The sequence below is a fragment of the Nipponia nippon genome, unplaced genomic scaffold (assembly GCF_047370975.1).
Source record: "Nipponia nippon isolate SJK-2023a ecotype South Korea unplaced genomic scaffold, ASM4737097v1 scaffold_42, whole genome shotgun sequence".
NCBI classification, from domain to species: Eukaryota; Metazoa; Chordata; class Aves; order Pelecaniformes; family Threskiornithidae; genus Nipponia; species Nipponia nippon.
In genome coordinates, this window is record NW_028262361.1 from 665,176 (window position 1) to 692,156 (window position 26,981).

The window sequence follows — 26,981 nt, forward strand, 5'->3', positions numbered from 1 at the left end:
GACCGGCAGTCCCCCGCGCCCCCGAGCATCCCTGCGCCCGGGCTGCCGGTACCCCGCGGGGGATGCTCGGTCGCCTCCCCCCGCCCCGGCTCGGTCCAGCCCGGTTCGGTTCCGCCCAGCCCGGGGCCGCTCCGCTTCCAGCCTCCCCTCCCGGGCGCGCCGCCCCCTGCACCGGCCCGGGGCCGCGGCTGCAACCGGCGGCGGCGGCGGGGCCCGGCCGGGGCGGGGGCGCGGCGCGGACAAAGGCGGCGGCGGCGGCGGCGGGGCCCGGCCCGGGGGATGCGGCTGCGGCGGCGCTGAGCGGTTGCGGCTCCGGGACCGGCTCCGGTAACGACCCGGCCCGGTTGAGCTCCGGTCCCGGTAACAGCGGGGCGGCCCCCGGCGGGGTCCGTGCCTGCAGGATGCGCTTCTTCCCCGGCCTCCTCCTCCTCCTCTCCGCCGGTTCCCCCGCCATGCAGGTAAGGGCGGGCGGTTCGAGGGGGGCCGGCCGCTGCCCTCCGCCTCCCCCGGGGCTGCCGCTGTGGCACCGGGGCCGGTGGGGCCGCCAGGACCTGCCCTGGGGACAGCCCCAGGCCGGGGACCGCGGGGGACCCCGGGCGCCCCACGGCGCCCACCCAGGGATGCGTTTGGGGGGGGGGGGGTTGGGTGCTTGCGGGTGGCGTTTGGGTGCTGGGGTCCTTCCCAAGCCGAGGTGGGCGCTGGGCTTTGCCCCGGTGCCCCACCGCCCTCCCGGCCTCGGGGGTCCAGGGCTGCCCGCGGCCACCTGGGTGCGGGGACGGTGGCATCCCCCCTCCCCGGCCCCCCTGGACTGAGCTGGGGGACGCCGGGGACCTCGCCCTGCGCCAGCGCGGTGCTGGGGACACGTGGGTGACGGGTGGCTCTGGCGGGACCGGGGCGGGAACGCCTTCGCACGTGGCCGCCGAGGACGAGGGATGGCGACGGCCTGGATCCGTCCCGCTTCACCCCGGCCGTGCCGCGTGCCCCGGGCTGGCCCCCGACACCGGCGTGGACGTGGGGTGCTGGCTGTCCCCACCCTGGGGGACACCGTGGGGTTGCGGGTGGGTCCAGGCCAGCCTGGGGGGGGGAGCAGGCACCCATGGGCGCACCCCGGCAGGGCTCGGGGCTGGTGCTGGCTCTGCGCCGGGCTGAGCTGCCCGCGGGGGGACGGACGGGTGACTTGGGTCCCCTGAGAGCAGCCGCCCCGGCAGCACCGGCAGGGACCGGGCTCTGGAGGTGCCAGCTGTGCTCCAGCTGTGCTCGGCACTGCCGGGGCGGCGGCAGCTGCACCGGCGCCCGCCAAGGCGGGTGTCACGGGCTTGCGCGCCGTGTCCCAGCGGGGCCGGGGCCAGCGTGGCTCCGCCACCCGCCTCCCTCGGCCCGATGCCACCGGGATGGCACCGTCCCGGCGCCCGCGTGCCGGTGGCATCCTTGCGCCGGGGCGGAGGTGGCGAGGCGGGAAGATCCCAACGGGCGAGACCGCGAGGACGTGGCCCCGCGTACCCCAGGGCCGCCTCCGTCCTCCCAACCGCCTGGGCCCATCCCTGGGTGCCAGCTCCGGGGCCACGGGAGGTCAACCCGCAGCAGCTGCCGCCACCCGCCATGGGGACAGGGCCGGTTTGGGGGCTCCCGCGGTGGCCCCGGCCGCTCCCCGCAGCCCCACGCGCCGGCTTCGGCACCGCCCGGGGCCCGTGGCTCGGCGGCCGGAGCCGTGTGCCGGGCCTGGCGTTATTTGCAATTAAGCTGTTCGTTATTAGCAGCTGGCTCTGCTGAATATTCAGCGGCGGTTGTGCAGCCTGTTGAATATGCATGAGCTGGGGTTGCCAGGCTGGGGGCTGCGCCAGCCCGGACGGGTCTTCCCCGCAGCTGCTTCCCGGTGGGTGCTTTAGTGGGGTGCTGGGGTGATGCTGGGGCTGAACTGGGGCCAATTCCAGGTGGGAGTTCTGTCCCCAGCGTGGCCCTGCCGCCGCCCTGCTCGTGTCCCCAAGCTGCAGGCGATGGGGCCGGTGTGGGACTCCCCCGCAAACCAACCTCCTCTTCTGGGTGCTGCCCACCCGGGGGGCTCATCCGGGGGGTGACGGGGCCGGGGTGGGGTGCGGGGACCCGGCCGGGGGCCGGGGAGCTCCAGGCGGGCCTCGGCGTCCGCAGCCGCATCCGGATCCCCCCCCTAAACGGCTGCTCCGCTCCCAGCGCCCCAGTGGGTTTGGGGGTGGGAGCGTGGGTCCCTCGCATCTGCGCCTCGGTGCCCAGCACCCTGCTCAGCCCCGCCTAACGCGCCGGAGTTAACGGGGCGTTGGCGGGCAGATCCCTGGGCTGGGAGGGAATGCTGCAATGGAGCAACGGAGAGGTGGGGAGGAGGTTTGGGGGTCCCGGGGGGGGGGGGGTCTCCCCCATCCTCCCACCCTGTCCTGGCTGCGCAAAGCCCCACGGCCCCGCTGGGCCGGTGACGCGCTGGCCCCGTGGGTGGCCCCGTGGGAGCACGTGGCACGCAGGACTCGTGGCGGGTGGGAGATGGGGGGGGGGGTTTGGGAGCTCTGCCCCGTGGCTGCGGGGTCAAGCCCCCCAAAAATGGGTCCTTAAAGCGGCAGCCGCATCGCTGGGGGCCGGAGCATGGGGACAGCCGTGCCTCCGGTGGCGGCTGCGCCCGGCGTGGGTCCCCTCTGGGGCCAGATCCCCGTTTTGGGGATCCCTGGGCACTTGAGGGGGGGGTCTCAGGGGTGAGCACCCACCCTTCGGTCCCCGCTGGGGTCTCCTGGCCGTCCCCACCCACCAGGGCCTTGTCCCTGGGGCCGCGGGGCCGGTTGTCGCTGGGGACACGGGGCCGCTTCTCCCTGCGGGTGCTTCCCTGTCCCCTCCACGGCGGTGGCCGAGCCGGTGCCTGCAGCGCAGAGCCCAGGAGCACCCCAAAACCCGTGGGTGGGGGCGGGGGGGGCGCGGGGGGGGGGGCCTTTCCCCGTGGTGGCCGTGCGGTGCGTGGCTGTCCCCACGCGGTGGCACTGTGTGACCGCGACACGGGAGATGGAGGCCGGCCCAGGGATGCTCAGAGCCTCGGGGGGGCCCCGCTGGCCCCAGTGGGTCGGGTCCCGGGGGGGGGGGGGGGGGGCTGAGGGTGCTGAGAGGGTTTGGGGTGCCCGGGGGGACCCCAGGGGATGGGGTGCGCTGGGGGAGGTGGGGGGTCCCGGGGGGGGGTCGGATCCTCCCCGGTCCCCGCAGCCGTGGGCTGTGGCGAGGATGGAGATGAGGATTTGGGGTGTCGGGGGGGGGCTTGTGGGGTGCTCGGGGGGGGGCTGCGGCCGCCAAACCAGGCTGGGGGTGCGGAGGTCCCTGATGCTGGTAGCAGGGTAAGGGAGAGCCGGGGTCTCTGGGGGTCCTCCTCCCCCAAACCGGGGGTCTTGGGGGTCCTGCTCCCCCAAACTGGGCGTCTCCGGTGGTCCTGCTCCCCCAAACCGGGGGCCTCTGGGGTCCTCCCCCAAACCGGGGGTCTCTGGGGTCCTGCTCCCCCAAACCGAGGGTCTCAGGGGTCCTCCCCCAGCCCGGGGGTCTCTGGGGTCCTGCTCCCCCAAACCGGGGGTCTCAGGGGTCCTCCCCCAAACCGAGGGTCTCCAGGGTCCTCTTCCCCCAAACTGGGGGTCTCTGGGGTCCCGCTCCCCCACCCCGGGGGGCTCGGGGGTCCCCGCTCCCCCAGCCCAGGCCATGCCGCGCTGCCCCCCAGGGAGCTGGGTGGAACGGTGCCGTGCGGGCACTCAGCACCCCGAACCGGGACCGAACCGGGGCCGGGGCCGGGCAGAACCCGCCCCAAAGCGGGGCCGGCCCGGGCTGGCCCGGGGCCAGCGACGCCGACGTCACTCCGGAGCGGCGCCGGCCCCGTTATAAGGGCGAGCGCGGCGCGGGGGCTCCGCAGGCGGCGGGGCCGGGGCCGTGCTTCGCCCCGCCGGGCACCGGCTACCGGAGGGCGAGGGGGGGGTGGGGGGTGGGATGGGCATGCGGCGGCGACGGCGGCGACATGACGGTGCCGCTGCTGAAGATCGGGGCCGTGCTGAGCACCATGGCCATGGTCACCAACTGGATGTCCCAGACGTTGCCCTCGCTGGTGGGGCTCAACGGTACCGCCGTCTCACGGGCCGGGACCTCCGAGAAGATCGTGAGTCGGCCCGGTCCTGGGGAGGGGAGCACCGGGGGGGGGGGGAGAGGGGCCGGGGGAGGCGGCGGGGGGCGCCCGGGCTGCGGCGCGGAGCTGCGCCACCGGTACCGGCACCCGCCGGGCCCGGGCGGCCCCGGGATCCGGCGCCCCGGGCCCCCCCCCTCCGCCTTCCCCCCCCTCCGCGGGCGTGGGGACCCCCCCCTCCGCCTCTCCGCGGGCGTGGGGACCCCCCTCCGCCTCCCCGCGGGCGTGGGGACCCCCTCCGCCTTCCCCCTCGCTCATGGGCACCCTCCTCATCTTCCTCGCTCATGGGCACCCCCTCATCCTCCCTTCCCCCCGGGCAGGGCGCACCGGGGACCCCCCCCCCCCGTTCATGGGGTCCCTCCTCATCCTCACTCATGGGCACCCTCCTCATCCTCACTCATGGGCACCCTCTTCATCCTCCCTCCCTCCCCCGACACGGCCTCCCCCCCCCGCTCTCCCCCTGGGCTCAAGCCCCCCCCTCTGCCGGGGACTCCCCGGGCATGGGGACCCCCCCCCCCCCCCCGGCAGGGCACACGGGCCCCCCCCCGGGGCACGGGGATCCCCCTCCCTGCCTTCCCCCCCCCCCGGGCGGGGTGCACTGGGACCCCCCGATGGGGGACTGGTCTCACTGGGGAGCCTGGGGCTGGGGTTATCCAACGGAGGAGACCCCTGTGAGGGGTCGGGGGGCTCCCGACCCCCTTCTTTCCCCCGGCCCCCCCGAGCTGGGCAGTTCTGGGGGGCTGGGGCAGGGCTGGGGGGGGACCGGACCCCCACAGGGTCCTGCTGCTCCCCCCGGCCTGGGGGCTCCGGGCTGGGGAAGGTGGATGAGCCCCCCCCCGTTCACAGGCCTTTGGGGAGCTGGTGGCTGTCCCCAGGCTGGGCGCTGCCCCCCCCCAGGCAGGGACACCCCAAATTCCCCCCGGGATCTCCGAGCTCCGGCTGGTGCCCGCCCTTCGGTGCAAACCCCTGCGAGAGCCGGGCTGGGTGCGCGGCGTGAAAACAAGCTGCGGGGGGGCACCCCAGTTTTGGGGGGCTGCGATGGCAGCGCCAGGGCTGGACTGGGCTCCGGTGATGCCGCAGGCAGGAGCGAGCCCCCGGGGAGGGCTGGGCCGCACGGTCGGTGCCGCGGGGCCTGGCTGGCACCCAGCCGCCGCTGGTAACGCCGGCGTGGGGGCCATGACGTGGGGCCGCGTCCTTCGTCGTGAGAAAACCCCTGCGGTAGTCGCAGCCTTCCCGCGTCGGCCTGGGCACCCTGTTTGGGGGGCCGTGGTGGGAAATCCTGCCGCCGCGGGTGCTCGGTGCTATTGCCAGCGCCGATCTCGGCTGGGGAGGGGATGAGCCGGTTTGGGGGTGTTGGAGGAAGGCGCTGGCACAGCCCATCGGGAGCCTACCGTCGGCTGGGCTGGCAGACGTGCCGCCCGCCGGCAGGAGCCGGCCAGCTTTGCGTGCCCCCCGCTCCCGGCAGCAACCGCCCCGGCCCCCCCCGAGCCGTTGGGGGCTCACCGGGCTGCTCCTAGCCACGAGGGCCTTCCCCCCGCAGCCCTCGACCCATTCCATAGGGATGTCTGGGATCCCTAGGGATCCTTTTTGGGGTCCCACTCCCAGCTGGGCTTCTGCGGAGGATGAGCGCGGTGGCCTTCGTCGCCGCAGCCCTGTGCGTGGCGGGAGGGTCTCACCGGGCACCACCAAATAGGCAATCGTGTTGCAAGGCAATTAGCGGCGCTGGGGGTAAAGCAGGCGCTGCGCTGCCATAATTGGCTAATCATTAGTCACTCTTTGGTGTTCGTTGTAAAATCATTAATCACGGGGAAGGAGCGCGGCTGATGCGGCTGTAACGGCCTGGCACAACCGCCCCCGGGAGTTGCCGGGACGGCGTGCCGGACCACGGGGTGCGAGGGGCCGCCGGCGCGGCCGTGGCGGGGAGCTGGCGTGCTGGTTGTGGAGCTGAGCTCCCGCCTGGGTTTAGCAAGGCAGAGCTTTTCCCCTGGATGCTGGAATGAGCTGGGCTTACCCAAAAGCCGGTGCTCGCCTCCCCGGCTTCGGCTCCGGGCACGGCGATGCCTGGCGCGACCTTTGCCCGTTGGCTGGGGACTCTCGAAGCCCCTTTCTAGAAAAGAGCGGTTCCTTTTTGGCTCTGAGGGCAGGAGCCAGATTCACCCGGCCCAGGCCCGGGTGCTCCCATCAGCTCGGCCCCGTGGGACACCGGCTCCTGGGGACACCGGCGCTGCGGAGCCCGGTGCTGGAGCAGGCAATGGCTCTCGACTTGTGGTGGAGGAGCAGCCCCACGCTCCGGCCGGCAATGGGGAGAGACCGGAGCATCCTCTGCCGCGGCTCCATCGCCTGCCCTGGAGCCGTCCCTCTCCAGAAAGAGGGGGCAGAGCCGCGGAGGGGCTCTTGCCTTTACCGCCCGTGCCGATTCGGGGGCTCCGAAGGGCCCTTGGTCGGACCCCCGTGCCCCCGGCCGTGGCTGCTCTGCTGAGGCAAGGGGCTGAGCGGGGGTTCCTGGAAGCCTGGGGACCCCCGTGTCCCCTGCGAGAGGGGTTGGGGTGCTCCGAGAGCCCCCCCAGCCGGGCACCGGCTCCCTGGCAGCTCGCCGCACCGCGGCCCAGGGTGTCAGCAGTTTCTCCTCTCCCGAGCTGCGAGCAGGCAGCTTTCCTGGGGAGCTCTAATTAATAACCCAGTGACAGATTGCACAGGCTGCGTTTAACCCGAGAATACCGCCAGCAGCAGCAGCCGCTGCCTCCAGGCCCCCGAGCCGCAGTGGGCAGGCGCGGGCAGGGCTGCCTTCCACCTCCGTCCCGGGGGGTTATCTGCAGGGAGGGGGCTGGATGCCACCGCGGAGCTGCGTCTTCTCGGGATCTGGCTCTCGCCCACGGATGCTCGCCCGCATCCCAGGGCGGCTGGGGATGGACCTCAGGGTTTCTGCGCCGTGTGAAGCCCAATCTGGCAGGCAGAGGAGCTCTGCCAGCCTCCAAATGGGTGGCTCTGAGCGCTGCCTGCCTGTATCCTGCCTGCCACAGGCTGCTGCCTGGCATTAATTATGCATTAGCTCTCTATAAAGTATTTATGTCTGCCTGCCGCTCGGCCGCGGCCAGAAGGGTCCCGGGGAAAGGGAACTGGTTCCTCGGTGACTGCGGATGCGCGGCCCGGGTTGCTCCCGGGTTTGCTCCGGGCTCTTTCATTTCAGCAGCTTTTTTTGGGGAGAAGAAATGAAGCTTTCGGTGCGCAGGATGCTCCCGGGGGCTGGAGATCGGGTGGTGCCTGTGCCCGCTGCGGGTGCTTGTGCCGTGGGTGCCGGCCCTGTGCCGTGCCCGGAGGAACCGGGGGGACCCCTCCTGCTGCGGGGCCCCCAGTTTTGGTGGGTGGGAGCACACAAGGCCGTGCGTGAAGTCTTTCCCGACATGTAGATCTGACAATTGTTCATCACATTAATTCACCTGCCGTAGCAGCGAGTGGCCGGCACGATGCCATCCTAAGGATTCGTTATCCCGGGATGTAGCTCGTCACCAGCGGGAGCTGCCGAGGGCTCCCGGCCCCCGCGCCCACCGGGCTCCATCTCCGCCGCCTTGGAGCCGGGCTGAATAAATCCTCTATTTACCTCCCCCTGCGACAAGTCGGGATTTCCTCGGTTAAGGGCTGGTTTTACACCGCCGTCAGTTAATTTATTCTCGTTGCGCTGGAGGTTAGAGAATGGTGTTTAGCCACCGCCGTGTCCAATAAATCCCTTCCGATGTGAAACATGAAGTTAAAACCGCGGCGTGTAAAGTAAAGTATCGTCCCTGGCTTGTTACAGGGAACGGGTCATTTATCTTCGCCTGGCTCGGTGCAGAAGGCGCTCGGAGAGCGATGAGTTTGCTCTTGATTTTCATAATTAATAATTATGAATTACCCATGAAATGCTAAATGGCCCAGCACAAAAATGCCGGCTTATGGCATGAATAAATCAGGCAAAGGGGAGGAAGGGGGGGGCGGTGGGGGATGTTTCTCTGCTTGGTTTTCAGGGCGAGTGTGGTGGGAGCCAGCCGAAATCGGGGGGCGGCGGGAGCCCGCAGTGCTCACCCCCATCCTCGGCCGCGTTGGGAGACCAAAAGCGAAACCCCGAGCCTGGATCTGCCTGGAAAAGCCGCAGCTGGATGCAAAAATCGGCTTTCCGAGGGCGGTGGGGCTGGGGGGGGACGCTCGGCCGGGGATGCCCACCCGGGCAGGGGGATGCGCTGGCGTCTCCCTGCCGCTCTCGAAGGGATGCGCAATTCCAGGGGAAGGAATCAGCAATTTGTACCCGCAGCCCCGCTCCCCTCCAGGGCCGCGGCAGCCGCGGCGGCGGCGATTCCTGCCTTGTCACGTCTATTAGTGGGAAGTGACCCCGGGCTGGGTGCGCGGGAGGAAGAGGAGGGATGCGGAGCTGGCCGGTGGGAGAGGATGAAGAGCGTTTCCTCATCGCTCCCTCCCATCCTGCTGTCGTTTCGTGGCCGGCCCGGGAGCGCGGAACCTGCCGGGAAGCTGAAATCGCCGTATTTGGGGCAGATCGCTGCGGTGAAATGAGTCTTGGAGAAGGAAAAAAATTATTAAATGACCTGGATAAAAACCTAAAAGGAGGGAAAAAAAGCAAAGTGGCTCGGATCCACCGGGTTTTGGAGGAGCTGCGTGGGAGGTGGCAGCGGGCAGGGCAGGGCTGCGGGGCTGTGCCGTGGTGGGATGTGCTCGGCACCGGGCTTTGCCGGCACCGCACGGGTATGGTGGTGGTTCCGGAAGGGCTCGGTGGGCTCATCCTGGCGCCGGCACGTCGCTGCCTCGCTGGTTTGTCCCCAGCCGGGTGACGGCGAGCGGGAAGGGCGCTCCGGCGTCATGCCAAGGCGATGCCGCGCTGCCGGCCCTGCCCCAGCCCCCGCGGTTTTGGGGAAGCCCGGGAGGAGCCTGGGGCGGGCGAGCGGTGCTGGCGTCCGTCGGGGCCCTGACGTCTCCCCTCCTCTCTCCCGCAGACCCTCTTCCAGAGCCCCGACGAGGGCTGGCAGGTTTACACCTCGGCGCAAGCCCCCGACGGCAAATGCCTCTGCACGGCCGTCATCCCCGTCCAGGGCACTTGCTCCCGCGACCTGCGCAGCCACCAGCTCCGCCAGCTCATGGAGAAGGTGAGCGTTGGCCGGCCTGCTGCTAATTGGCGTTGCCGGCCCAGCCTGCTAACGAAGTGGTTAATTGGTGGGTGGGAGGATGCCCAGCCTTGCCCGGTAGCGTGGACGTCCGTGGTGGGGGAGCCCCTTCCAGCGTGGGTGCAGCCCGTGGTGGGGTGTGACGGGCTCGTCCCTTCCCTCGGGACCCGCGGCGGCCACGTCCCGGCGAGGACACCCACAGCTCCCTCCTTCCCTGCTGCCGTTTGCCGGTACGAGCATCCTTAACGCTCCTGCATCCCGCATCCTCCTTGCCTGGCCATTAGGTTTGCTGGAAGGGTGTCACGGTGCCGCCACACGTCCGTGGTGCCACCAGCACGTGGCGATGCCCTCGTCGCACGAACCGAGCCCACCACGTGGCCGCAGGGATGAAATCAGCCCGGAGATAAAGCCCAAGCGTGCTTTAGCCTGCAGCCCCAGGAGCCAACCGATGCTTAACGGAGCCCGGGTGGTTTCCCCGTGCGGGACGGGGGACGCGTGGTTTCCCACGGGGGGTCCCACGCTCCCGGCCCCTTCCCCGTGGGCGCTGCAGAAATGCTGGCAGAAGCCGTTAGCCGCCCCCTCCCCGCGGCGGGGAGCTGCGTGCCTGAGCAGAGCTCATTTAATTCCCCCCCCCCCGGTTTTTCCACGTCCGCACGGGCAGGCACGCCGCAAACCCGATTAAACTTTTATTATAACGTGCTGCAAAATCGCCTCTTAAGCAGCTCCCTTCCGAGGCGGCGGCACCGTAAATACCAGCAGGGCTGGTGCTAATAAATAAATAACCGTTTGAGGAACACGGCCGCGCTCACGTCGTTTGAAAGCGTGGAAACAAAATAACTTCGCTGGCTGCGGCAGATGAAATTAAAGAATGAAAGCTCATAGACCGGGCTGGGAAATGTGCGCTCGGATGGTTTAAAAAAACAAATAACAGCTGAAGCAGGATGAGTAAAACGCATTATTTTATACATTAAAGCTGCAGGGGGAAGCGTTTTCTCGCAAGCATTTACATAAACGCCGGTGCGGTGGAGCAGGGAGCCGCTCGTCCTGCGGCTCCCCGGGGAAGGGGATGCCGGGATGGGGTCTCCCAGGGCTGCGGCCCCACCAGCACCCGGTGGCCTGGGGGCTGCTCTCCCTTCCCCATCCCCTCTCTGCCTCCGCACCCCCAGTTTCCCCAGCCCGAGCCCTTCGTTAGCAGCAGAGCTGGTGTTAATCAGAGCGAGGGCTTTAGCACCCCCTCCGCCGTCCCACCACGCAGGTGCAGAACATTTCCCAGTCGATGGAGGTGCTGGACCTCCGGACCTACCGGGACCTCCAGTACGTGCGCAACACCGAGTCCCTGATGAAGGGCTTGGACTCCAGGCTGAAGGTGGCTGCTGAGAGCCAGAAGAGCCTCAACGCCAAGAGCTTCCAGGTGAGCCCGTGCCCCCCGACGCCTCTCGTGCCCCGTGGGACCGGCTGCTGGCTCTGGCAGCCCTCCCCGAGCACGCGGTGCTGCGTGATGCCGCGACACGGGTGGGCACCCTGGGAAGGGATTTGCTTTTGGCGGTCCGGGGGGGCCGAGCATCCCTGTGTCACCTGAGAGTGCAGGGTGGGTGCGCCACGGTGGGCGCGCAGACAAGGTGCAGGGCAAGCGGCCCTGGGGCCACATCCTGCCGCCTCCCCGGGTGCTGCGGGAGGAGCTGTGCTGGTGATGGGGTGAGATGGCCAATTCCCAGCCCATCTGGCTGCGAATCGACACCTTTAATTAAACAAAACACGGCTCTTCCCCGGCAAAGCCACGATTTCCACCTGACGGGTGGCAGCCGCCAGCGCCGCGTGCTGATCGATGCAGGCTGCAAGTCAATGCTGCCCGTGCTGCAGCGGCTCTGCACCCCCAAGAAATCCCATTGCCTGCCCCCCTGCCGGGGCACTGGTTTATTTTGGGAGCCTCAAGGCTTCATCCTGACAGCTGAAGAGTGTTTCTGTCTCGGGAGCGGCCGTTTCTTGGCACTGAGACGGGCCGGAGGATGCTCGGGTGGACGCTGGGCGCTGACAGTTGCAGAGACGAGACATTGATTAAACATCTGAGCTGCAGCAAATGTCTCGGCTGCTTTAATCGCAGCAGGAGGTGCTGAGCCCCGTGCCTGGGATGCAATCCCACCCAGACACGGGAACGCTGGCCCAGTAATGCCGCCCTGAAATGAAAGGCGAGGAGGGAGGAGAGGTGCTGGCGAGCCGGGCTTGTTCCCGGGAAAACCCGCTGAGCCGTGGGACGGGAGCGGGGCTGGGGCCTCGGAGCGGGACGGAGGTGCTGGCTGTGGATTGACAGCGTCCTTGAGCGAAGGAGACGCGCCGGGGTGGCTCGCAGCCAGGGCCAGCTCGCCGCCGTGCTTCCCCCGCACCGCTGCCCTGCCACGCCGGGGCGGTGGCTGGCCCAAGCCTGCCGGGATCACGCATGGCTCCCGGGGCCCGAGCGTCCCCGCGGCGTGCAGGGTGCTGGGTGCCCACGCACCCGGTGCCTGGAGCCATCACCCATCCCTGGCTCGCTCTCCCCACCCCATACTCGCACCCCGTTCCCGCGTCGGCTGTCGGGGACCCGCTCAGCCTTCCCGTGCCGGACGGTTGAAGCCTTTGCCTGGGTGCTTCCAGGCCAAGGTCAAAACACCTCTGAACGTTCTCCTCGCACTAAAATAAGCGGAGATTTTTAAACCCTGGACCTGGCCTATAACTCTGCCTGGGGGGCAGCACGGTCACTGCGCCGTCCTGCATCCCTCCTGCGTAGAGCATCGCTCCGTGCCCAGTCACCCCGCTGCTCCTGGCGTGGGTGCTCCCGCGGCGGGGCCGGATCCTGCCTGGTTCCCGCGCCGCGGAGCGAGGCGATAGCATCGGCCGCGGGTGATTCATTAGCTACCGCTCCCCGAGCGCTTGGAAGATGCAAAGCCCTGTAATTGTTATTAATTACCAGCCCAGGGAATAGGGCTCGTCTCTGATGTGTTAACAAGGCTGCGCTCCGCAATCCCTGCCGCTGCCGGAAAGCTCCTTGCTAACCCCGGAGGGACGGACAGACGGACAGCAGGCATGGGGGCAAGCACCGCCAGGCTTAATTTAAGGGGGGGTTGATTATTTTTTCCCCTTAAACAGGAGCTCAAGGACAAGATGACGGAGCTGCTGCCTCTGATGCCCGTCCTGGACCAGTACAAGTCGGACACGAGGCTGATCGTGCACCTGAAGGAGGAGGTGAGGAACCTCTCCGGGAGCTTGCTGGCCATCCAGGAGGAGATGGGCGCCTACGACTACGAGGAGCTGCAGCAGCGGGTGCTGATGCTGGAGGCACGGCTGCACGCCTGCATGCAAAAACTGGGTATGGTGTCATCCCCCCCCCCCCCGCCTCGGCTCCGGAGTGGGTGGGCACCCAGGTCCCCCGCTCACAGCAGCGTCGGGGAAACCCCGAAACCCGGGGTCCCTCCCGGTGCAGGCAGGGCAGGCAGCCGATCAGGGAACCCAAGCCGCCGCTGCTGCCTGCGGCTGCCGTGCGCTCTGCCCACGTGCTGGGCCTCCTGTTTTGCTGCACTGCTGATAGCTTCCGAATAATAATAATACTGGCAGCCCAGCATCCTCCAGTATGTGCCAACGGGAGGTTTGCTGGTGCGGCCGGGCCCCGGGACCCCCGCAGGAGCTGCCTGTCCTTGCTCAGGAATAGCTGCCGGAGCCCAGCGGTGCCTTTTCCATCCGCATCCCCCCTCCTGCTGCCCTGTCCCCCTCCCCTGAGACTCCTGGGGGTCCCTGGGGTGAAGGGGAGCCCTGGTCCCTCCCCGCTTGCTGCGTGGCGCCCGCGGGACCGGAGGGAGCTGGGCAATGTCGTGGTCCTGGATGCCCACCCCTAACCCTGAAATCTGTCCCCCCGCCCAGGCTGCGGGAAGCTGACGGGCGTCAGCAACCCCATCACCATCCGAGCGTCGGGCTCCCGCTTTGGGTCGTGGATGACCGACACGATGACGCCCAGCGCCGACAGCCGGGTGAGTGGCAGGGGCGCCCTTGGGGAGGGGGGGGGGACAGCCCTGCCTGGGCTTCCCGTGGCTCTCGCGTGGCTTTTTTCTGGGTGTCTTTCCCTAAAACTCTCCCAGGCCCAAGCAGAGGTGAATTTTGCAGGCCTGGCTCTGAATTTTTGCAAAATGCCAGCACTCCTCAGGCACCTGCAACCCGCCTGGCTCACGCTGCCGTGTCCCTCCTGGCTGTGCCTCCATGGGGACATGTTCCTGGGGTGCATGCTGCCTGGGGTCCGTGCACCTCGGTGCACGCTCCCTGGGGTGCATGCTGCCTGTGCACGCTGCCAGGGGTCCATGCACCTTGGTGCACGCTCCCTGGGGTGCATGCTGCCTGTGCATGCTGCCAGGGGTCCGTGCACCTCGGTGCACGCTCCCTGGGGTGCATGCTGCCCGTGCATGCTGCCAGGGGTCCGTGCACCTCGGTGCACGCTCCCTGGGGTGCATGCTGCCCATGCATGCTGCCTGGGGTCCGTGCACCTCGGTGCACGCTCCCTGGGGTGCATGCTGCCTGTGCATGCTGCCAGGGGTCCGTGCACCTCGGTGCACGCTCCCTGGGGTGCATGCTGCCCGTGCATGCTGCCAGGGGTCCGTGCACCTCGGTGCACGCTCCCTGGGGTGCATGCTGCCAGGGGTCCGTGCACCGCGGTGCATGCTCCCTGGGGTGCATGCTGCCTGTGCATGCTGCCAGGGGTCCGTGCACCGCGGTGCATGCTCCCTGGGGTGTTGCCCGTGCATGCTCCCTGGGGTCCATGCACCTCGGTGCACGCTCCCTGGGATGCACCTGCCCGTGCGTGCTCTCTTGGGTCCATGCACCTCAGTGCACAGTGCCAGGGGTCCGTGCACCTCGGTGCATGCTCCCTGGGGTGCATGCTGCCTGTGCACGCTCCCTGGGGTCCATGCACCTCGGTGCACGATCTCCAGGGTGCACGCTGCCTGGGGTGCATGCTTCCTGGGGTGCGCGCTGCCCGTGCACCCGGGGCACACGCTGCCTGGGGTGCACGTGCCCTTGTGCACGCTCGCCGGGGTGCAAGCCCTCTGCTCCGTTGCACGGGGGGCACGCGTTGCCTCTGCGGAGCTCTGGCAGGTGCTGATGGAGGGAACTGGGCTGTGGCGGCGGGAGGCTGGGCAGGAGCTCCCTGGGGGTCTCTGCAGGCTGGGACCTGGGACGAGGGACGCCCTCTTATTAAAAATCAGCCAAGCATTTGATCTGCAGAAAGAGCAGAAAGCAGGGTTAAAGGGGGAAGCCAGGAAAACTTAGTGTCCCAACACGTGGCAGCAGTGCAAATGGCTGCATGTGCTGGGAGGGGGCCGTGAAGGACGTGGATCGTGTCCGTCTGTCCTGGGAGCCGATCTCGATGGGGGTGGGGGCCCCGTTTTGGCCGGGCATCCCTAACCTGAGCCCGCTGCAGGTGTGGTACATGGACGGTTACTACAAGGGCCGCCGTGTCTTGGAGTTTCGGACCTTGAACGACTTCGTGACGGGACAGAACTTCGTGCAGCATCTCCTGCCGCATCCCTGGGCCGGCACCGGCCACGTGGTCTTCAACGGGTCCCTCTACTACAACAAATACCAGAGTAACATCGCGGTGAAGTACCACTTTCGCTCCCGCAGCGTGCTGGTGCAGCGCAGCCTCGCCGGCGCCGGCTACAACAACACCTTCCCTTATTCTTGGGGTGGTTTCTCCGACATCGACTTCATGGTGGACGAGAGCGGGCTGTGGGCCGTCTACACCACCAACCAAAACGCCGGCAACATCGTGGTGAGCCGGGTGGACCCCCAGACGCTGGAGGTCCTGCATAGCTGGGACACGGGTTACCCCAAACGCAGCGCCGGAGAGTCCTTCATGATCTGCGGCACGCTCTACGTCACCAACTCCCACCTCGCCGGCGCCAAGATCTATTTTGCCTACTACACAAACACTTCCAGCTACGAATACACGGATATTCCCTTCCACAACCAGTATTCCCACATATCCATGCTGGACTACAACCCGCGGGAGAGGGTGCTCTACACCTGGAACAACGGCCACCAGGTCATCTACAACGTCACGCTCTTCCACGTCATAAAGACGTCGGGTGAGCTGTGACCCCGCGCCGGACTCCTCTGCACTCCCTCCCCAGCTCTTTATTTTTCTACACTTCAGCCTCAGCCATTCTCTCGAGGGGATGGAGCCTTCCTCCTCCTCCTCCTCCTCCTCTTTGATTTTTCTTTTTTTGCCGGTTCTTTGGTTACTGCCCGCGGTTCATGGCGCATGGATCTCTTCCGCCTTCATTTGAGCTGACCTCGGTTGTTCTTTTGGTTTGGTCCCCCCCCTCATTTACATCTTTATTTTGACGGCAAATAAAACCAGTCTCTTTGACGTTTGACGGGGCTTGTGCTGATAGTTTTTTTCCCCCCAATTTTTTAAACAGTTATTATTATTATTCTTTGTCACTCGAGGGCTTGCTTCCCCCCCTTTTCCTGCATCCCCTCTGCCGGCGGATGCCGGGAGCTGGCTGTCAGCTCCAGCCCTCTCCTCCAGCTGTGCGCCGGCAGCCAGCGATGTTGTTTATGGGCATGTTTAATGCATGCGGGTGCGGCGCTGGGGAAATTACAGCAGAGCCGGGCGAGGAGGAAGGGAAGGGAAATGATGGTGCAGCTGTGGCGAGCACGGGGGGAGCAGACCCTGCAAGGGGGGAGCACCCCGGCATGGGTGGCTCACCCCAAACTGAGCACCCGAGGAGGCCGGGGCAGCGGGATCTTGGCCCTGGGGGAGAGCAGGAACCTGCTGCCCAGAGGTGAGGAGGGACGGAGGGGATGGAGGAGGGGATGGAAGGGGTGGAGGAGATGGAGGGGAGGATGGAGGAGCTGTGGAGGGGATGGAAGGGGTGGAGGAGAGGATGGAGGAGGGGATGGAAGGGGTGGAGGAGATGGAGGGGAGGATGGAGGAGCTGTGGAGGGGATGGAAGGGGTGGAGGAGAGGATGGAGGAGGGGATGGAAGGGGTGGAGGAGATGGAGGGGAGGATGGAGGAGCTATGGAGGGGATGGAAAGGATGGAGGGGATGGAAGGGATGGAGGAGAGGATGGAGGAGCGGTAGAGGGGATGGAAGGGGTGGAGGAGATGGAGGGGAGGATGGAGGAGCTATGGAGGGGATGGAGGGGGTGGAGGAGAGGATGGAGGAGCGGTGGAGGGGATGGAGGAGCTGTGGAGGGGATGGAAGGGGTGGAGGAGATGGAGGGGAGGATGGAGAAGCTGTGGAGGGGATGGAGGAGATGGAAGGGGTGGAGGAGATGGAAGGGGAGGAGGGGATGGAGGAGAGGATGGAGCAGCTGTGGAGGGGATGGAGGAGATGGGGTGGGAGGGGACAAAGGGATGGAGGAGACCCAGAGGAGGAGGCAGAGGGACGGGTGCTGCCTGGGGCTCGGCCGTTCAGGCAAACCTCCTGTGGGCATGGTCAGGCGTAATAAAGCTTAAAATGGTCCTGTAAAAGCAAATTGCAGAGCTCTGCTTCCCGGCTCAGCCTGGACCCTGCGAGATGCTTTGCAAACTGGGGGGGGGGGACGGACCCTGAAGGCAGAGACACCCCCCCCCCAAACCTGGGCAGAGACCTGCGTGGGGCTGGGGACAGGGACGGGGACAGGGACAGGGTGCGTTAACACCCACAGAGGTCCCATCAGCCCTTCTGAGTCCCCATCGCAGCCCTGGGACCTTCGCGGGCTTTGGGCAGGGGAAAGGGGGGGACTGCTCCAGCCCTGGAACCCCATCCCTGCCCCGGGGACGGCATCACGGTGCCAGTGCCTGGGTCGAGAGCACAAAATCCAGGCTGGAAGCACCTCGTCACGTTTATTCTCCTCTCAAGAGAGGAGTGGGGAGGAGAGGATAATCCCCGCTAATCCCATCAGCGGCTTGTGTGCAGGAGGAGCGGGTTCGGAGGGCTGCAGCGGTGCTGGATCTCAGCACCCCCTCCCCGTGGTGGCCATGTTCTGGGACGCTGGGAAGCTTGGCTCGCCCCGACGATGCTGGTGCGCTCGTTGGGGGGCCACCAGTAGGTCCTGGGGGAGGAGAAGACCCTTGTGTGCCCCTTCTGCAGAGCATCAGCCAGGCACTCGGGGAAGCACCTCGGCCCCGGCGCCGTCTGGGTGCTGGGGGTGCTGCTGGGTTTGGGTGCTGGGCTCCCACCCTGCGCCGGCAACATCCAGTGAAGCACACCCCTGCTTTTCCAGCTTCATTCCCGCATTCCGGCTGGGCCGTGACCACGGGAAGGCGATTAACCCCACGCTGCGCGCCCCGACCGAAGCCTCCCTGCCCCAGCCCCTGCGAGCAGGACGTGAAGGGTGGCTCGGCCAAAACCCCGCCGGCCACTTTTCACACCGTGGCTTGAGGCTCGCTCATGCAGGGAGTTTAATTTGCTGTCGGAAGCACGTGCGGGCCAGCGGCCAAGAGCAGGCACGGCTCCGGCGCGCAGCTTGGCAGGGCGAGGATGGCTATTGAGCAAAGCCAGGTGAGGAGGAGGAGGAGGATGGAGGACTTTGCAAGGGGTGTGCGTTGTGCAGCCCCACGGCTGCCGGCTCCGGGCCGTGGCTGGCAAACCCCCTGCAGCGGTTATTTAGCAATTCGTGCCTGGGCAAAGCTCGGCAGAGCCTGTAGCCAAGCGACCTGGGGGCCGCGATATTAACCCGGGCTGGGCCGGCAGCACGGCTGCTGCTCGCCCGCGAGGAGCGTTCGTGTCTCGCCCCGGGGCTTCCAGCAAGGGCGGGGGGGGGTTCGCCCCGGCTGTCGGTGACCATGGCAGGGGGCACGCAAAGGGGTGCCGGCTGCTGCGGCGCAAAGCGAGCGGGGAACAGCAAGGGGCTGGGAGCGGGAGGGCATGCCTGCCTCCTCACCCCCATCCCATCCCATCCCATCCCATCCCATCCCATCCCATCCCATCTCCTCCCATCCCATCCCATCCCATCCCATCCCATTCCCTCCTATAATGCCATCCCAATCCTCATCCCGATCTTCATCCTCATCCCCTCCTATAATCCCATCCCCATCCTCATCTTGATCCTCATCCCCATCCCCTCCTATAATCCCATCCCCATCCTCATCCTCATCCCGATCCTCATCCCCATCCCCATCCATCCCCTCCTATCCAGTCCCATACCCATCCAATCCCCATCCTTACCCAAATCCTCATCCCCTCCTATCCAATTCCATCCCAACCCCATCCTCATCCCGATCCTCATCCCCATCCCCCTCCCCACCCGCTCCCCTCCCCTCCCCTCCCCTCCCCTCCCCTCCCCTCCCCTCCCCTCCCCTCCCCTCCCCTCCCCTCCCATCCCATCCCATCCCACACAAGTGTCCCAGGTACCACTTGTCACCCGTGCAGTGAGCCCTGGGCACGGAGCTGTGCCAGGGGCACAGGACCGGGCACCACAGGGGGTCCCTGGACCTCGGCAGCTCCGCGCAGGAGGGTCCCGTGCCGCGGTTACTCCTTCCCGGTGCCAGAGATGCCGCGTCCCTCGCCGCAGGGGCAGCCCCGGGGCCGACACGGAGCCGCGGGGGTGCCCGTCAGCAGCCAAGCCCCCCTCGAGCCCTGCCCCGCAGCATCTCTCCAAGCCTCTTCCCACTTCTCCCCTCCACCGGTGCCGGCGATCGCCCCCCGCCCTCAAACCCAGCCTGGATTTATCGCCCCAAACGCCGCCGCAGCACCAGCGGGCGCGGTAACGCAGGTTGAGGGGGCTGAGATAAAGCTTTGGGGAAAGGCTCGCCGGGACAAGGACGATGCCACCGCCTGCCACGCAGGGACCTTGGTCACCTTCCCCGCACCCTCAGCCTCGGGTGTCCTGAGAGGGGGACCCCGCGTGGGGACAGGGATGGGACCGGAGCCCCGGCGATGCAGCGAGTGCTGCAGTGCAGCTGCCGTTCCGGGCACGTTCGGTCGGTGCCTACAGCTGGGGAAAAAAACCGCCCCAACGCGCTTTTCCTTTCTGCTGCTATTTATTAGGCTACAAAAGAAGGGGGGGGTGGGAAAAAAAAATAACCCAGGGCACTTAATAACCTCACACATGTAGAAACTCTTCTGGAAAACAGCCTGTCTGCCTGCCCGAAATCACTCATCCTGCAGGCTGGGTTTTTCCAGCTTATTGTAATTCTCGCCAAGGCTCAGCCCTAATAGGCGCCGAATTGGTTATTCAGCGCCGATCCCGGCTGGGGATGGAGCCGGACGGGGCGGGGGAATGGCGGGGGCGGCTGCGGCTCCTTTGCCTGCTCTTAAAAAAGGGGTTCCAAAATATTTGGGATGTGCCCAATGCCCAGGGTGCCCAGGTCCCGAGAAACCCCCCCCAAAGAGGCTACGACGGCCCCCGTGCTGGGTCCCCAGCGGCGTGGGCTCGGTGGGATCCCGGTGGGACACCCGCCCCAGCCCGGGGAACCGTCTGCTGGCTCGCCAAGCCCCAGCCCTCCCATTAATAACTGGCTTCGTCATTAAGCGTCAGCAAATCCACCCCCGCGCCTGCCCGAGCCGGGGATACGGCACTAATCACGTTTACTGCAGAGCCGTATTGTTGGGCTCGCAGCCGCTGCGCCCGTCACGGCCCGCCGGGGACTTTCCCCCGCACGCAAAAGCAGCGGGAGCTCAATAATTGAGGCTTATTTATGGAAGGGAAGCTGTTAGCAGCGGGAGCGTATGGCTGTCGCTGCTAAAATAGGCCGCGGAAAAGAAAAAGCTGGGCTTCCATCCCTCGTCGCCCTGCGCTCGGGATGCTGCCGCTCCCTGGCCCACGCCGGGGTGTTACTAGCCACCGGCCGCAGGCCGTTGCCCTGGGCGGCTTTGGTGGCCGGAGAGAAGCGATGGGTTGGGGTCTCCCGCGGGGCCAAGCTGCTGCTGGGGGGGGGACCTGGCCCTGAGCTTGCTCGCGGCGTCCCCGCGTCCCCCCCGGTGGGGACCAGCGGCCGGGAGCGGGGCACGGCCCCGCCACAGAGACCTGCTCTATAAGGTATGTAGATAGCTATAAGGTGTCTAGAAATCTTAGCTAGAATGTATACGCATTCGCTAGAATATATACATCTTAGCTAGAATATATAGAAATCATCTAGAATATATACATATTAGCTCGAATATATAGAAATCTTAGCTGGAATATATACACATTAGCTAGAATATATACATCTTAGCTAGAATATATGGAAATCTTAGCTAGAATATATACATCTTAGCTAGAATATATGGCAATCTTATCTGTAACATATACACATTAGCTAGAATATAGCCATATTAGCTAGACTATATAGAAATCTTAGCTATGATATATACATATTAGCTATATTATATGGAAATCAGCTATAATATATACATCAGCTAGAACATATGGAAATCTTAGCTAGAATATATACATCTTAGCTAGAATATATGGAAATCAGCTAGAATATATACACATTAGCTAGAATATATGGAAAGCTTAGCTAGAATATATACATCTTAGCTAGAATATATGGAAAGCTTAGCTATAATATATATTTTAGCTAGAATATATGGAAATCAGCTAGAATATATACATCGTAGCTAGAATATATGGAAATCTCAGCTAGAATATATACATCTTAGCTAGAATATATGGAAAGCTTAGCTATAATATATATTTTAGCTAGAATATATGGAAATCAGCTAGAATATATACATTTTAGCTAGAATATATACATCTTAGCTAGAATATATACATCTTAGCTAGAATATATGCAAATCTGAGCTAGAACATATACGCATTAGCTAGAATACGTGGAAATCAGCTAGAATATACACATCTTAGCTATAGCGACCTGCAATAGAGCGATAGGGTCTATACCTGCGGCTACAGGGGCACGGCGAAGCGCTGCGGCCCCAGGGCCGGCTCGGGGGCGCGGGGCCGGCCCAGCACCCCGCCGCCGCGCCGCAGGGGTCGCGGGGACCCCCCACCTCCCGTCCCCCCCAGCCCCGGGGCAGCCTGGCCGCGGCCCGGGCCTGAGACGCCCGCTTTCATATTTAACGTGAGATTAAAGATAAATCCGGGGGGATTTTGATTTTTAGTGTATTTTATTCCGGTGTATCGCCAAATGAGCGACGAATAAAACTTCGCCTGTGCAGAATTGGGGTTATTTATGAGTTTCCTTGCTCCGGGAGGGCCCGGCGCGGCAGGCAGGAATACAGATGCGATCCCTCTTCCGCAGGCCGAGCCGGCGGCTGGGGAAGCTGTAGGTATAAATTTTACCTCCCGTATCCCACCTCTGCGCCTGCTTTGGTGTTTTTTTTTTTTTTTTTTTTATTATTTTTGTCTTATTGGGATTATTCCGGCGATATTTATTCGCCAAGGAACTTAATCGCGGAGGCTCGTGCTCCACGTCGGGCTCCCGGCTCCGGTTTGGCAGACGCAAGCCCCGCTTCGGCAGCGGGGACGACGCCAGGGCCAAAGCACGGGTGTCAAAGCCTCCCCCCCCCCTCCCTAAATCAGGAAAAGCAATTTTCCTTCATCTTTAATTAATTAGCTCACGCTAACGAAAGCATCACGTTTCCATGGCGACCCCCGATTCCCAGCCCAGTACCGCAGCAATAGCTGGAAATTAAACCAATAAATAATAGATGCTCGCCGTTAATGAACTAATTTAAAATGGAGATTTTCTTTCTCTTTTTTTTTTAACTTTGCAACTTTTTCTGCTCACAGCGAAGCCGTTAGCACTCGCCTGGAAGCAGAATTAACTCGCTGAACAGTAATCGATTCCTTTTATTAACAAATTGAGAGGCGCTTTAATATTTATCAGTTTATTGTTAAGAAACCTGGGAGGAAAATGCCCCCCCCCCCCCCCCGCCCCCAAAACTCCACTTCCAAGCCCACGCAAACTTTCCAGGATTAAATTTATTAGGGGTATAAATTTATAACGGCTTAACTCGCTACACAGATGGAATATATATTGCTAATGTCATTTTCCGAACCGGTGATGAGCGTGTCTGAGGGATTTATTATTTTTTTTATGGCAAAGTAATACAGGCGAATGTATTGCACCTTGGCAAAATATATTAAATATGTATAGGAAACATCAGAAAAAAACCAGGGTGGCGGTTGGCCCGTGCTCCGTTACAGCCCGGGGCAGGGGCTGGGGCGCTGGGTGCGAGGGGGGGACAGAGCCGGCCCGGATTTTGGGACAGAGCCGGCCGGGATTTCGGGACAGAACCGGCCGGGGTTTTGGGACAGAACCAGCTGGGATTTCGGGACAGAACCGGCCGGGGTTTTGGGACAGAACCAGCTGGGATTTCGGGACAGAGCCGGCTGGGATTTTGGGACAGAACCAGCTGGGATTTTGGGACAGAGCCGGCCGGGATTTCGGGACAGAACCAGCCGGGATTTTGGGACAGAACCAGCTGGGATTTTGGGACAGAGCTGGCTGGGATTTTGGGACAGAACCGGCTGGGATTTTGGGACAGAGCCGGCTGGGATTTTGGGACAGAACCAGCTGGGATTTTGGGACAGAGCCGGCCGGGATTTTGGGACAGAGCCAACTGGGATTTTGGGACAGAACCGGCTGGGATTTTGGGACAGAGCCAACTGGGATTTTGGGACAGAACCGGCTGGGATTTTGGGACAGAGCCGGTCGGGATTTTGGGACAGAACCAGCTGGGATTTTGGGACAGAGCCAACTGGGATTTTGGGACAGAACCGGCTGGGATTTTGGGACAGAGCCGGCCGGGATTTTGGGACAGAACCAGCTGGGGTTTTGGGACAGAGCCGGTCGGGATTTTGGGACAGAGCCAACTGGGATTTTGGGACAGAATCGGCTGGGATTTTGGGACAGAGCCGGCTGGGATTTTGGGACAGAACCAGCTGGGATTTTGGGACAGAACCGGCTGGGATTTTGGGACAGAACCAGCTGGGGTTTTGGGACAGAGCCGGCCGGGATTTTGGGACAGAGCCAACTGGGATTTTGGGACAGAGCCGGCCGGGATTTTGGGACAGAGCCGGCTGGGATTTTGGGACAGAACCAGCTGGGGTTTTGGGACAGAGCCGGTCGGGATTTTGGGACAGAGCCAACTGGGATTTTGGGACAGAATCGGCTGGGATTTTGGGACAGAGCCGGCTGGGATTTGGGGACAGAGCCGGCCGGGATTTGGGGACAGAGATGGCCGGGATTTTGGGACAGAGCCGGCCGGGATTTTGGGACAGAATTGGCTGGGGTTTTGGGACAGAATTGGCTGGGATTTTGGGACAGAGCTGGCCGGGATTTCAGGACAGAACCAGCTGGGATTTCAGGACAGAGCCGGCCGGGATTTCGGGACAGAGCCGGCCGGGATTTCGCCTGGCTCCGAGGACAACGCCGGCGGAGCCCGGGATGCGCGGCGAAGCGCTCCTCCTCCCGAAGGCAGCGCCTCCTCCTCAGCCGCCTCCTTCCTCCAGCAGCCCAGAAGGCCCCGTTACGCCCCAGAGCTCATTTGAACCAGGCCAATTTAAGGCTTTGGCGTGTCTAAATGATCCGGGCGGCTTTTGCCTCCTTCCCTGTCAGAGGTGGCGGAGGGGCGGGAGCCTGCGGAGCACGTATGAGCGGCTCCGGAAGAAAAATGAAGGGGGAAAAAAAATATATAAGAAGACAAATGGGGTCTAATTGGCGTAATGGGGTCTAATTTGTTTTCAAAAGCCGCCTCTCCCCTGACCCAGGGAATTGGCATCGCGTGAAAAATACCTGCAGCATGCGAATGAGCCGGCTTCTGGGCAGCTTTATGGCTCCCACCTGACACAAGCCCCTCGTTAAATCAAACCAGAGATAGTGCAGGAATTAAACTGTCAGGATAAGGCATGCCGGTATCTGCTGGGTAGCGGCGCCCGCAGCCGGGTCCCGCTCCGGGTGGGATCGATGTGCCAGGGCAGGGTGTCATCCCTCACCCTCCCAGGGCTGGGACGGGGCAGGGGGGACCCCCAGCCTCCCTTCGCCATCGGTAACTCCCCCAGCAGCCGCTGAGGTTATCGCTGGCTGCGATAACCACCCCGGACCATTAATTATTATCTAATCCGCAGCGTAGTTTGATGGCTGGAATCGGTCGCCCAGCTTCTGCGTGGGGCCAGGGCCCTTCAGACGAACCAGGGGATGGAAGAGGCTTAAAAAGCAACAACGGCCAGCTCAGGGGGAAAATAAAAATGCCTCCGGAGCCTGCCGGGGCGCAGGGAGGGGATGCCGAGCCGGCACCGGTTCCACCGTGCTCGCACCGAGTCCCATCCCAGGGAAGATGAACCCGCTTCGTTAAGCACAGCACCAGTCCGGTGGGAAAACGAAGGACTTGAAATCACTGCTCCCTTCGGATGGGCCCAGGCTTCGGCATCGCTCCCCTCCGGTGCCAGTCGCCCGACGGCACCCCCAGGCGCGAGGCTGGGTGCTAGGGGATGGCCAGCTGCTCCCCAAAACGGCCGTAAGGAGCCAACGCCAGCTCCTCTCCTCTTGCTGTCTCCATCCACCCCCCCACCCGTCCCAGCTGAGCACCACGGCTCCTCTCCCAGCCCAGGTGGGGCAGGATGAGCCTATATTAGGAGCTCTGCCAGCCACAGCTGCCTATGGCAGGGCTCAGATCCTGCCTGCACCTCAAGCTGCCGCCGCCGCCTCCTCCTCCTTCTCCTCTTCCTCCTTCCAGAAGATGCAACGAGGCGACAGCAGCTCTCGCCCCTTCAAGCAAAGGAAAAGCCTCGGTCAGTTACTGGGGACGAGGGGAGCAGCAGAGCAGGGACACTGGGATGGCCTGCACTTACTGCTCTTTCTTTTCTCTTCCACAGCCACCAGGATGCACGAAGTGACGGAGATCCGCATAAAATATCCCAACAAGATCCCGGTAAGGGCTGTGGCCAGCTGAAAGGCAAGCTGTGAGGGCCTTTGCTAAAGGCTTTACGGCTCGACTCTGGAGACCACGGCTCTGCTGCTCTGGGTACCCCTGCAAGCGTGGTCCCAAAGCCTCCCAGTCCCCGTCTCCTCCTCCAGCGTCTTCTCCCCGCTGCAGGTGGTTGTGGAGCGCTACCAGAAGGAGACGACCTTGCCTCCCTTGACCAGAACCAAGTTTCTGGTGTCCCAGGACCTGCCCCTGTCCCAGTTTGCTGTCACCCTGCGGTAAGTGGTTAATGAGGCAGAGGGGCCAAGGCTTGCTTGCTCCATGGCCCCAGCCCAGTGCAAAAGCCCAGTCCAGATGCAGCCGGTCCCGTGAAGCAGCTTGGCTTGGAAGCCACTTTGGCTGTTCCACTGGACGAGCGTTTAGTGGGCAAGTGGCTAGTCTTAGCCTAATGCAATTAGCCTTTGCAATCAGCATTTGCTTGCCGATGCACGGGGTGCCTTGTGGCACCTCGCTGGGATGAAAGGTGCCCATTAGCCCTTTTCCTGGGGACCTGCAGCACGGCTGAGTGGCTAATTGGGGCGAGGGGATTAGCAGCCCTGCAGACGAGCAGCACTGTTGCAGCTGACTCAAACCCTTTGTGCCCTGGGCTCCGCTTGGAATCCCTCCCGAGGACCAGCATCTCCTGGTAGCACGGTTCGGGACAGAGGGAGGTGAGAGCTTGTGGCTGGGGGTTGGCTCTTACAGAGGGTTTGGGGGGCCGCTGACCGTGCCCTAGCACCCACCCTCGTGCCTGCGGGTGCTGGTGGGTGGCTGGCACCAGAGGGAGGTGATGCTGAAGCCCGGTCCCTTTGGGAAGGGACCACAAGCACCGTGTCCCCGTGGATGGGTCCTCCCCGATGGCCACGTGCTGGGCAATACTCACCCGCACGCCGTCTTCGCCGTCCTCTTGGCAGGACACGGCTCTGCCTGGCCTCCTCCCAGACCTTCTACCTGCTGGTGAACAACAAAGGGCTGCCGAACATGGCCGTCACCATGCAGGAGCTGTACCGTGACAACAAGGATGAGGATGGCTTTCTCTACCTGACCTACGCCTCCCAGGAGATGTTCGGCAGCTCTTCCTCCAGCGAGCCAGCGGCTGCTTGACCACAAAACCACTTGCCACCACCGTGTCCTCGGGGCTGCTCGTCTCAGGACTCCGATGCCGGTGAGGTCTGGGATGTATCTCTCCAAACTCGGCTTAAAATCTGTGGGGAGCCCCAGATTGCGGCTGGACCAAACCTCACCTTCTCTCTGGCTGCTCTTTGACCGGCTCAGCTTTGTAATGGTCTTAAACTCGGCTCAACGCCTCCTTAATCTTGTGACTTTAGTCACAAATTGTTCTCCAAACACAGCAGAAGATGGTGCTGGTTTACTCTGATCCATGGGAAGGTTGTTCTTCTGACAGGCTCTTCTAAAGGGCTTTACAGCCTGTCATCCCTGCCCGGGAACCTTAGGCTCCTTCTAAACGCCAGCCCTAATCGGATCGGGTACGGGGAGTTTCATGGCTTGTGCGGGTTTTTGTTAAGCTGCGTGTCTGTTCTAGCTGCTGCTAGGGCATCCCTGCTCTTGAAACGTGGAATAAAGGAAATCTGGCTGGGGCCCCTGGTCATCTAAACGCAGCTCGTCCCTTGGATGTGAAGCCAGCCTTAACCTTGGGGCTTTGTCCCTGGCTTTGCTGGGCTGGGGGCCCGGGGGAGCGAGAGCCCGGGGAGGGGAGAGGACCCTGCTCCCACCATTGCGAAAGCAGCCTGGGAGAGACCCTCCTGCGGAAAAGCAGCTCCCCAGCTCGCTCCCCTGGGCAGACTGGGGGG

General features: G+C 64.1%; 2 protein-coding genes across 4 annotated transcripts; both read left to right on the plus strand.

Moving 5' to 3' along the window:
* Positions 1 to 243: 243 nt before the first annotated feature.
* Positions 244 to 15,701, plus strand: OLFM2 (olfactomedin 2). Of its 3 annotated transcripts, none has more exons than XM_087777973.1 (6): positions 244 to 458; positions 9,142 to 9,291; positions 10,565 to 10,720; positions 12,430 to 12,649; positions 13,198 to 13,304; positions 14,744 to 15,701. In XM_087777973.1, the coding sequence occupies exons 1-6, from the start codon at positions 402 to 404 to the stop codon at positions 15,419 to 15,421; spliced, it is 1,368 nt and encodes a 455-aa protein (XP_087634099.1). In that variant the 5' UTR covers positions 244 to 401; the 3' UTR covers positions 15,422 to 15,701. The 3 variants fall into 3 exon arrangements, with proteins under 3 accessions (XP_087634099.1, XP_087634100.1, XP_087634097.1); XM_087777974.1 differs by lacking the exon at positions 244 to 458 and adding an exon at positions 2,262 to 2,344; XM_087777971.1 differs by lacking the exon at positions 244 to 458 and adding an exon at positions 3,976 to 4,138.
* Positions 15,702 to 23,545: 7,844 nt separating this feature from the next.
* LOC104018409 (microtubule-associated protein 1 light chain 3 gamma) lies at positions 23,546 to 26,281 on the plus strand. Its single transcript, XM_087778215.1, has 4 exons — positions 23,546 to 24,997; positions 25,082 to 25,137; positions 25,303 to 25,409; positions 26,085 to 26,281. The coding sequence occupies exons 1-4, from the start codon at positions 24,946 to 24,948 to the stop codon at positions 26,272 to 26,274; spliced, it is 405 nt and encodes a 134-aa protein (XP_087634341.1). The 5' UTR covers positions 23,546 to 24,945; the 3' UTR covers positions 26,275 to 26,281.
* The last annotated feature ends 700 nt before the right edge of the window (positions 26,282 to 26,981 follow it).

Bases quoted from the DNA above. Each gene is read 5' to 3' on its own strand.
- LOC104018409 (XM_087778215.1), top strand. From the start codon at position 24,946: ATGCAACGAGGCGACAGCAGCTCTCGCCCCTTCAAGCAAAGGAAAAGC. The intron at 24,998-25,081 runs GTCAGTTACTGG...TCTCTTCCACAG, and splicing joins CAAGCAAAGGAAAAGCCTCG to CCACCAGGATGCACGAAGTG. The intron at 25,410-26,084 runs GTAAGTGGTTAA...TCCTCTTGGCAG, and splicing joins CAGTTTGCTGTCACCCTGCG to GACACGGCTCTGCCTGGCCT.
- OLFM2 (XM_087777971.1), top strand. From the start codon at position 4,001: ATGACGGTGCCGCTGCTGAAGATCGGGGCCGTGCTGAGCACCATGGCC. The intron at 9,292-10,564 runs GTGAGCGTTGGC...CCCACCACGCAG, and splicing joins TCCGCCAGCTCATGGAGAAG to GTGCAGAACATTTCCCAGTC. The intron at 12,650-13,197 runs GTATGGTGTCAT...CCCCCCGCCCAG, and splicing joins CGCCTGCATGCAAAAACTGG to GCTGCGGGAAGCTGACGGGC.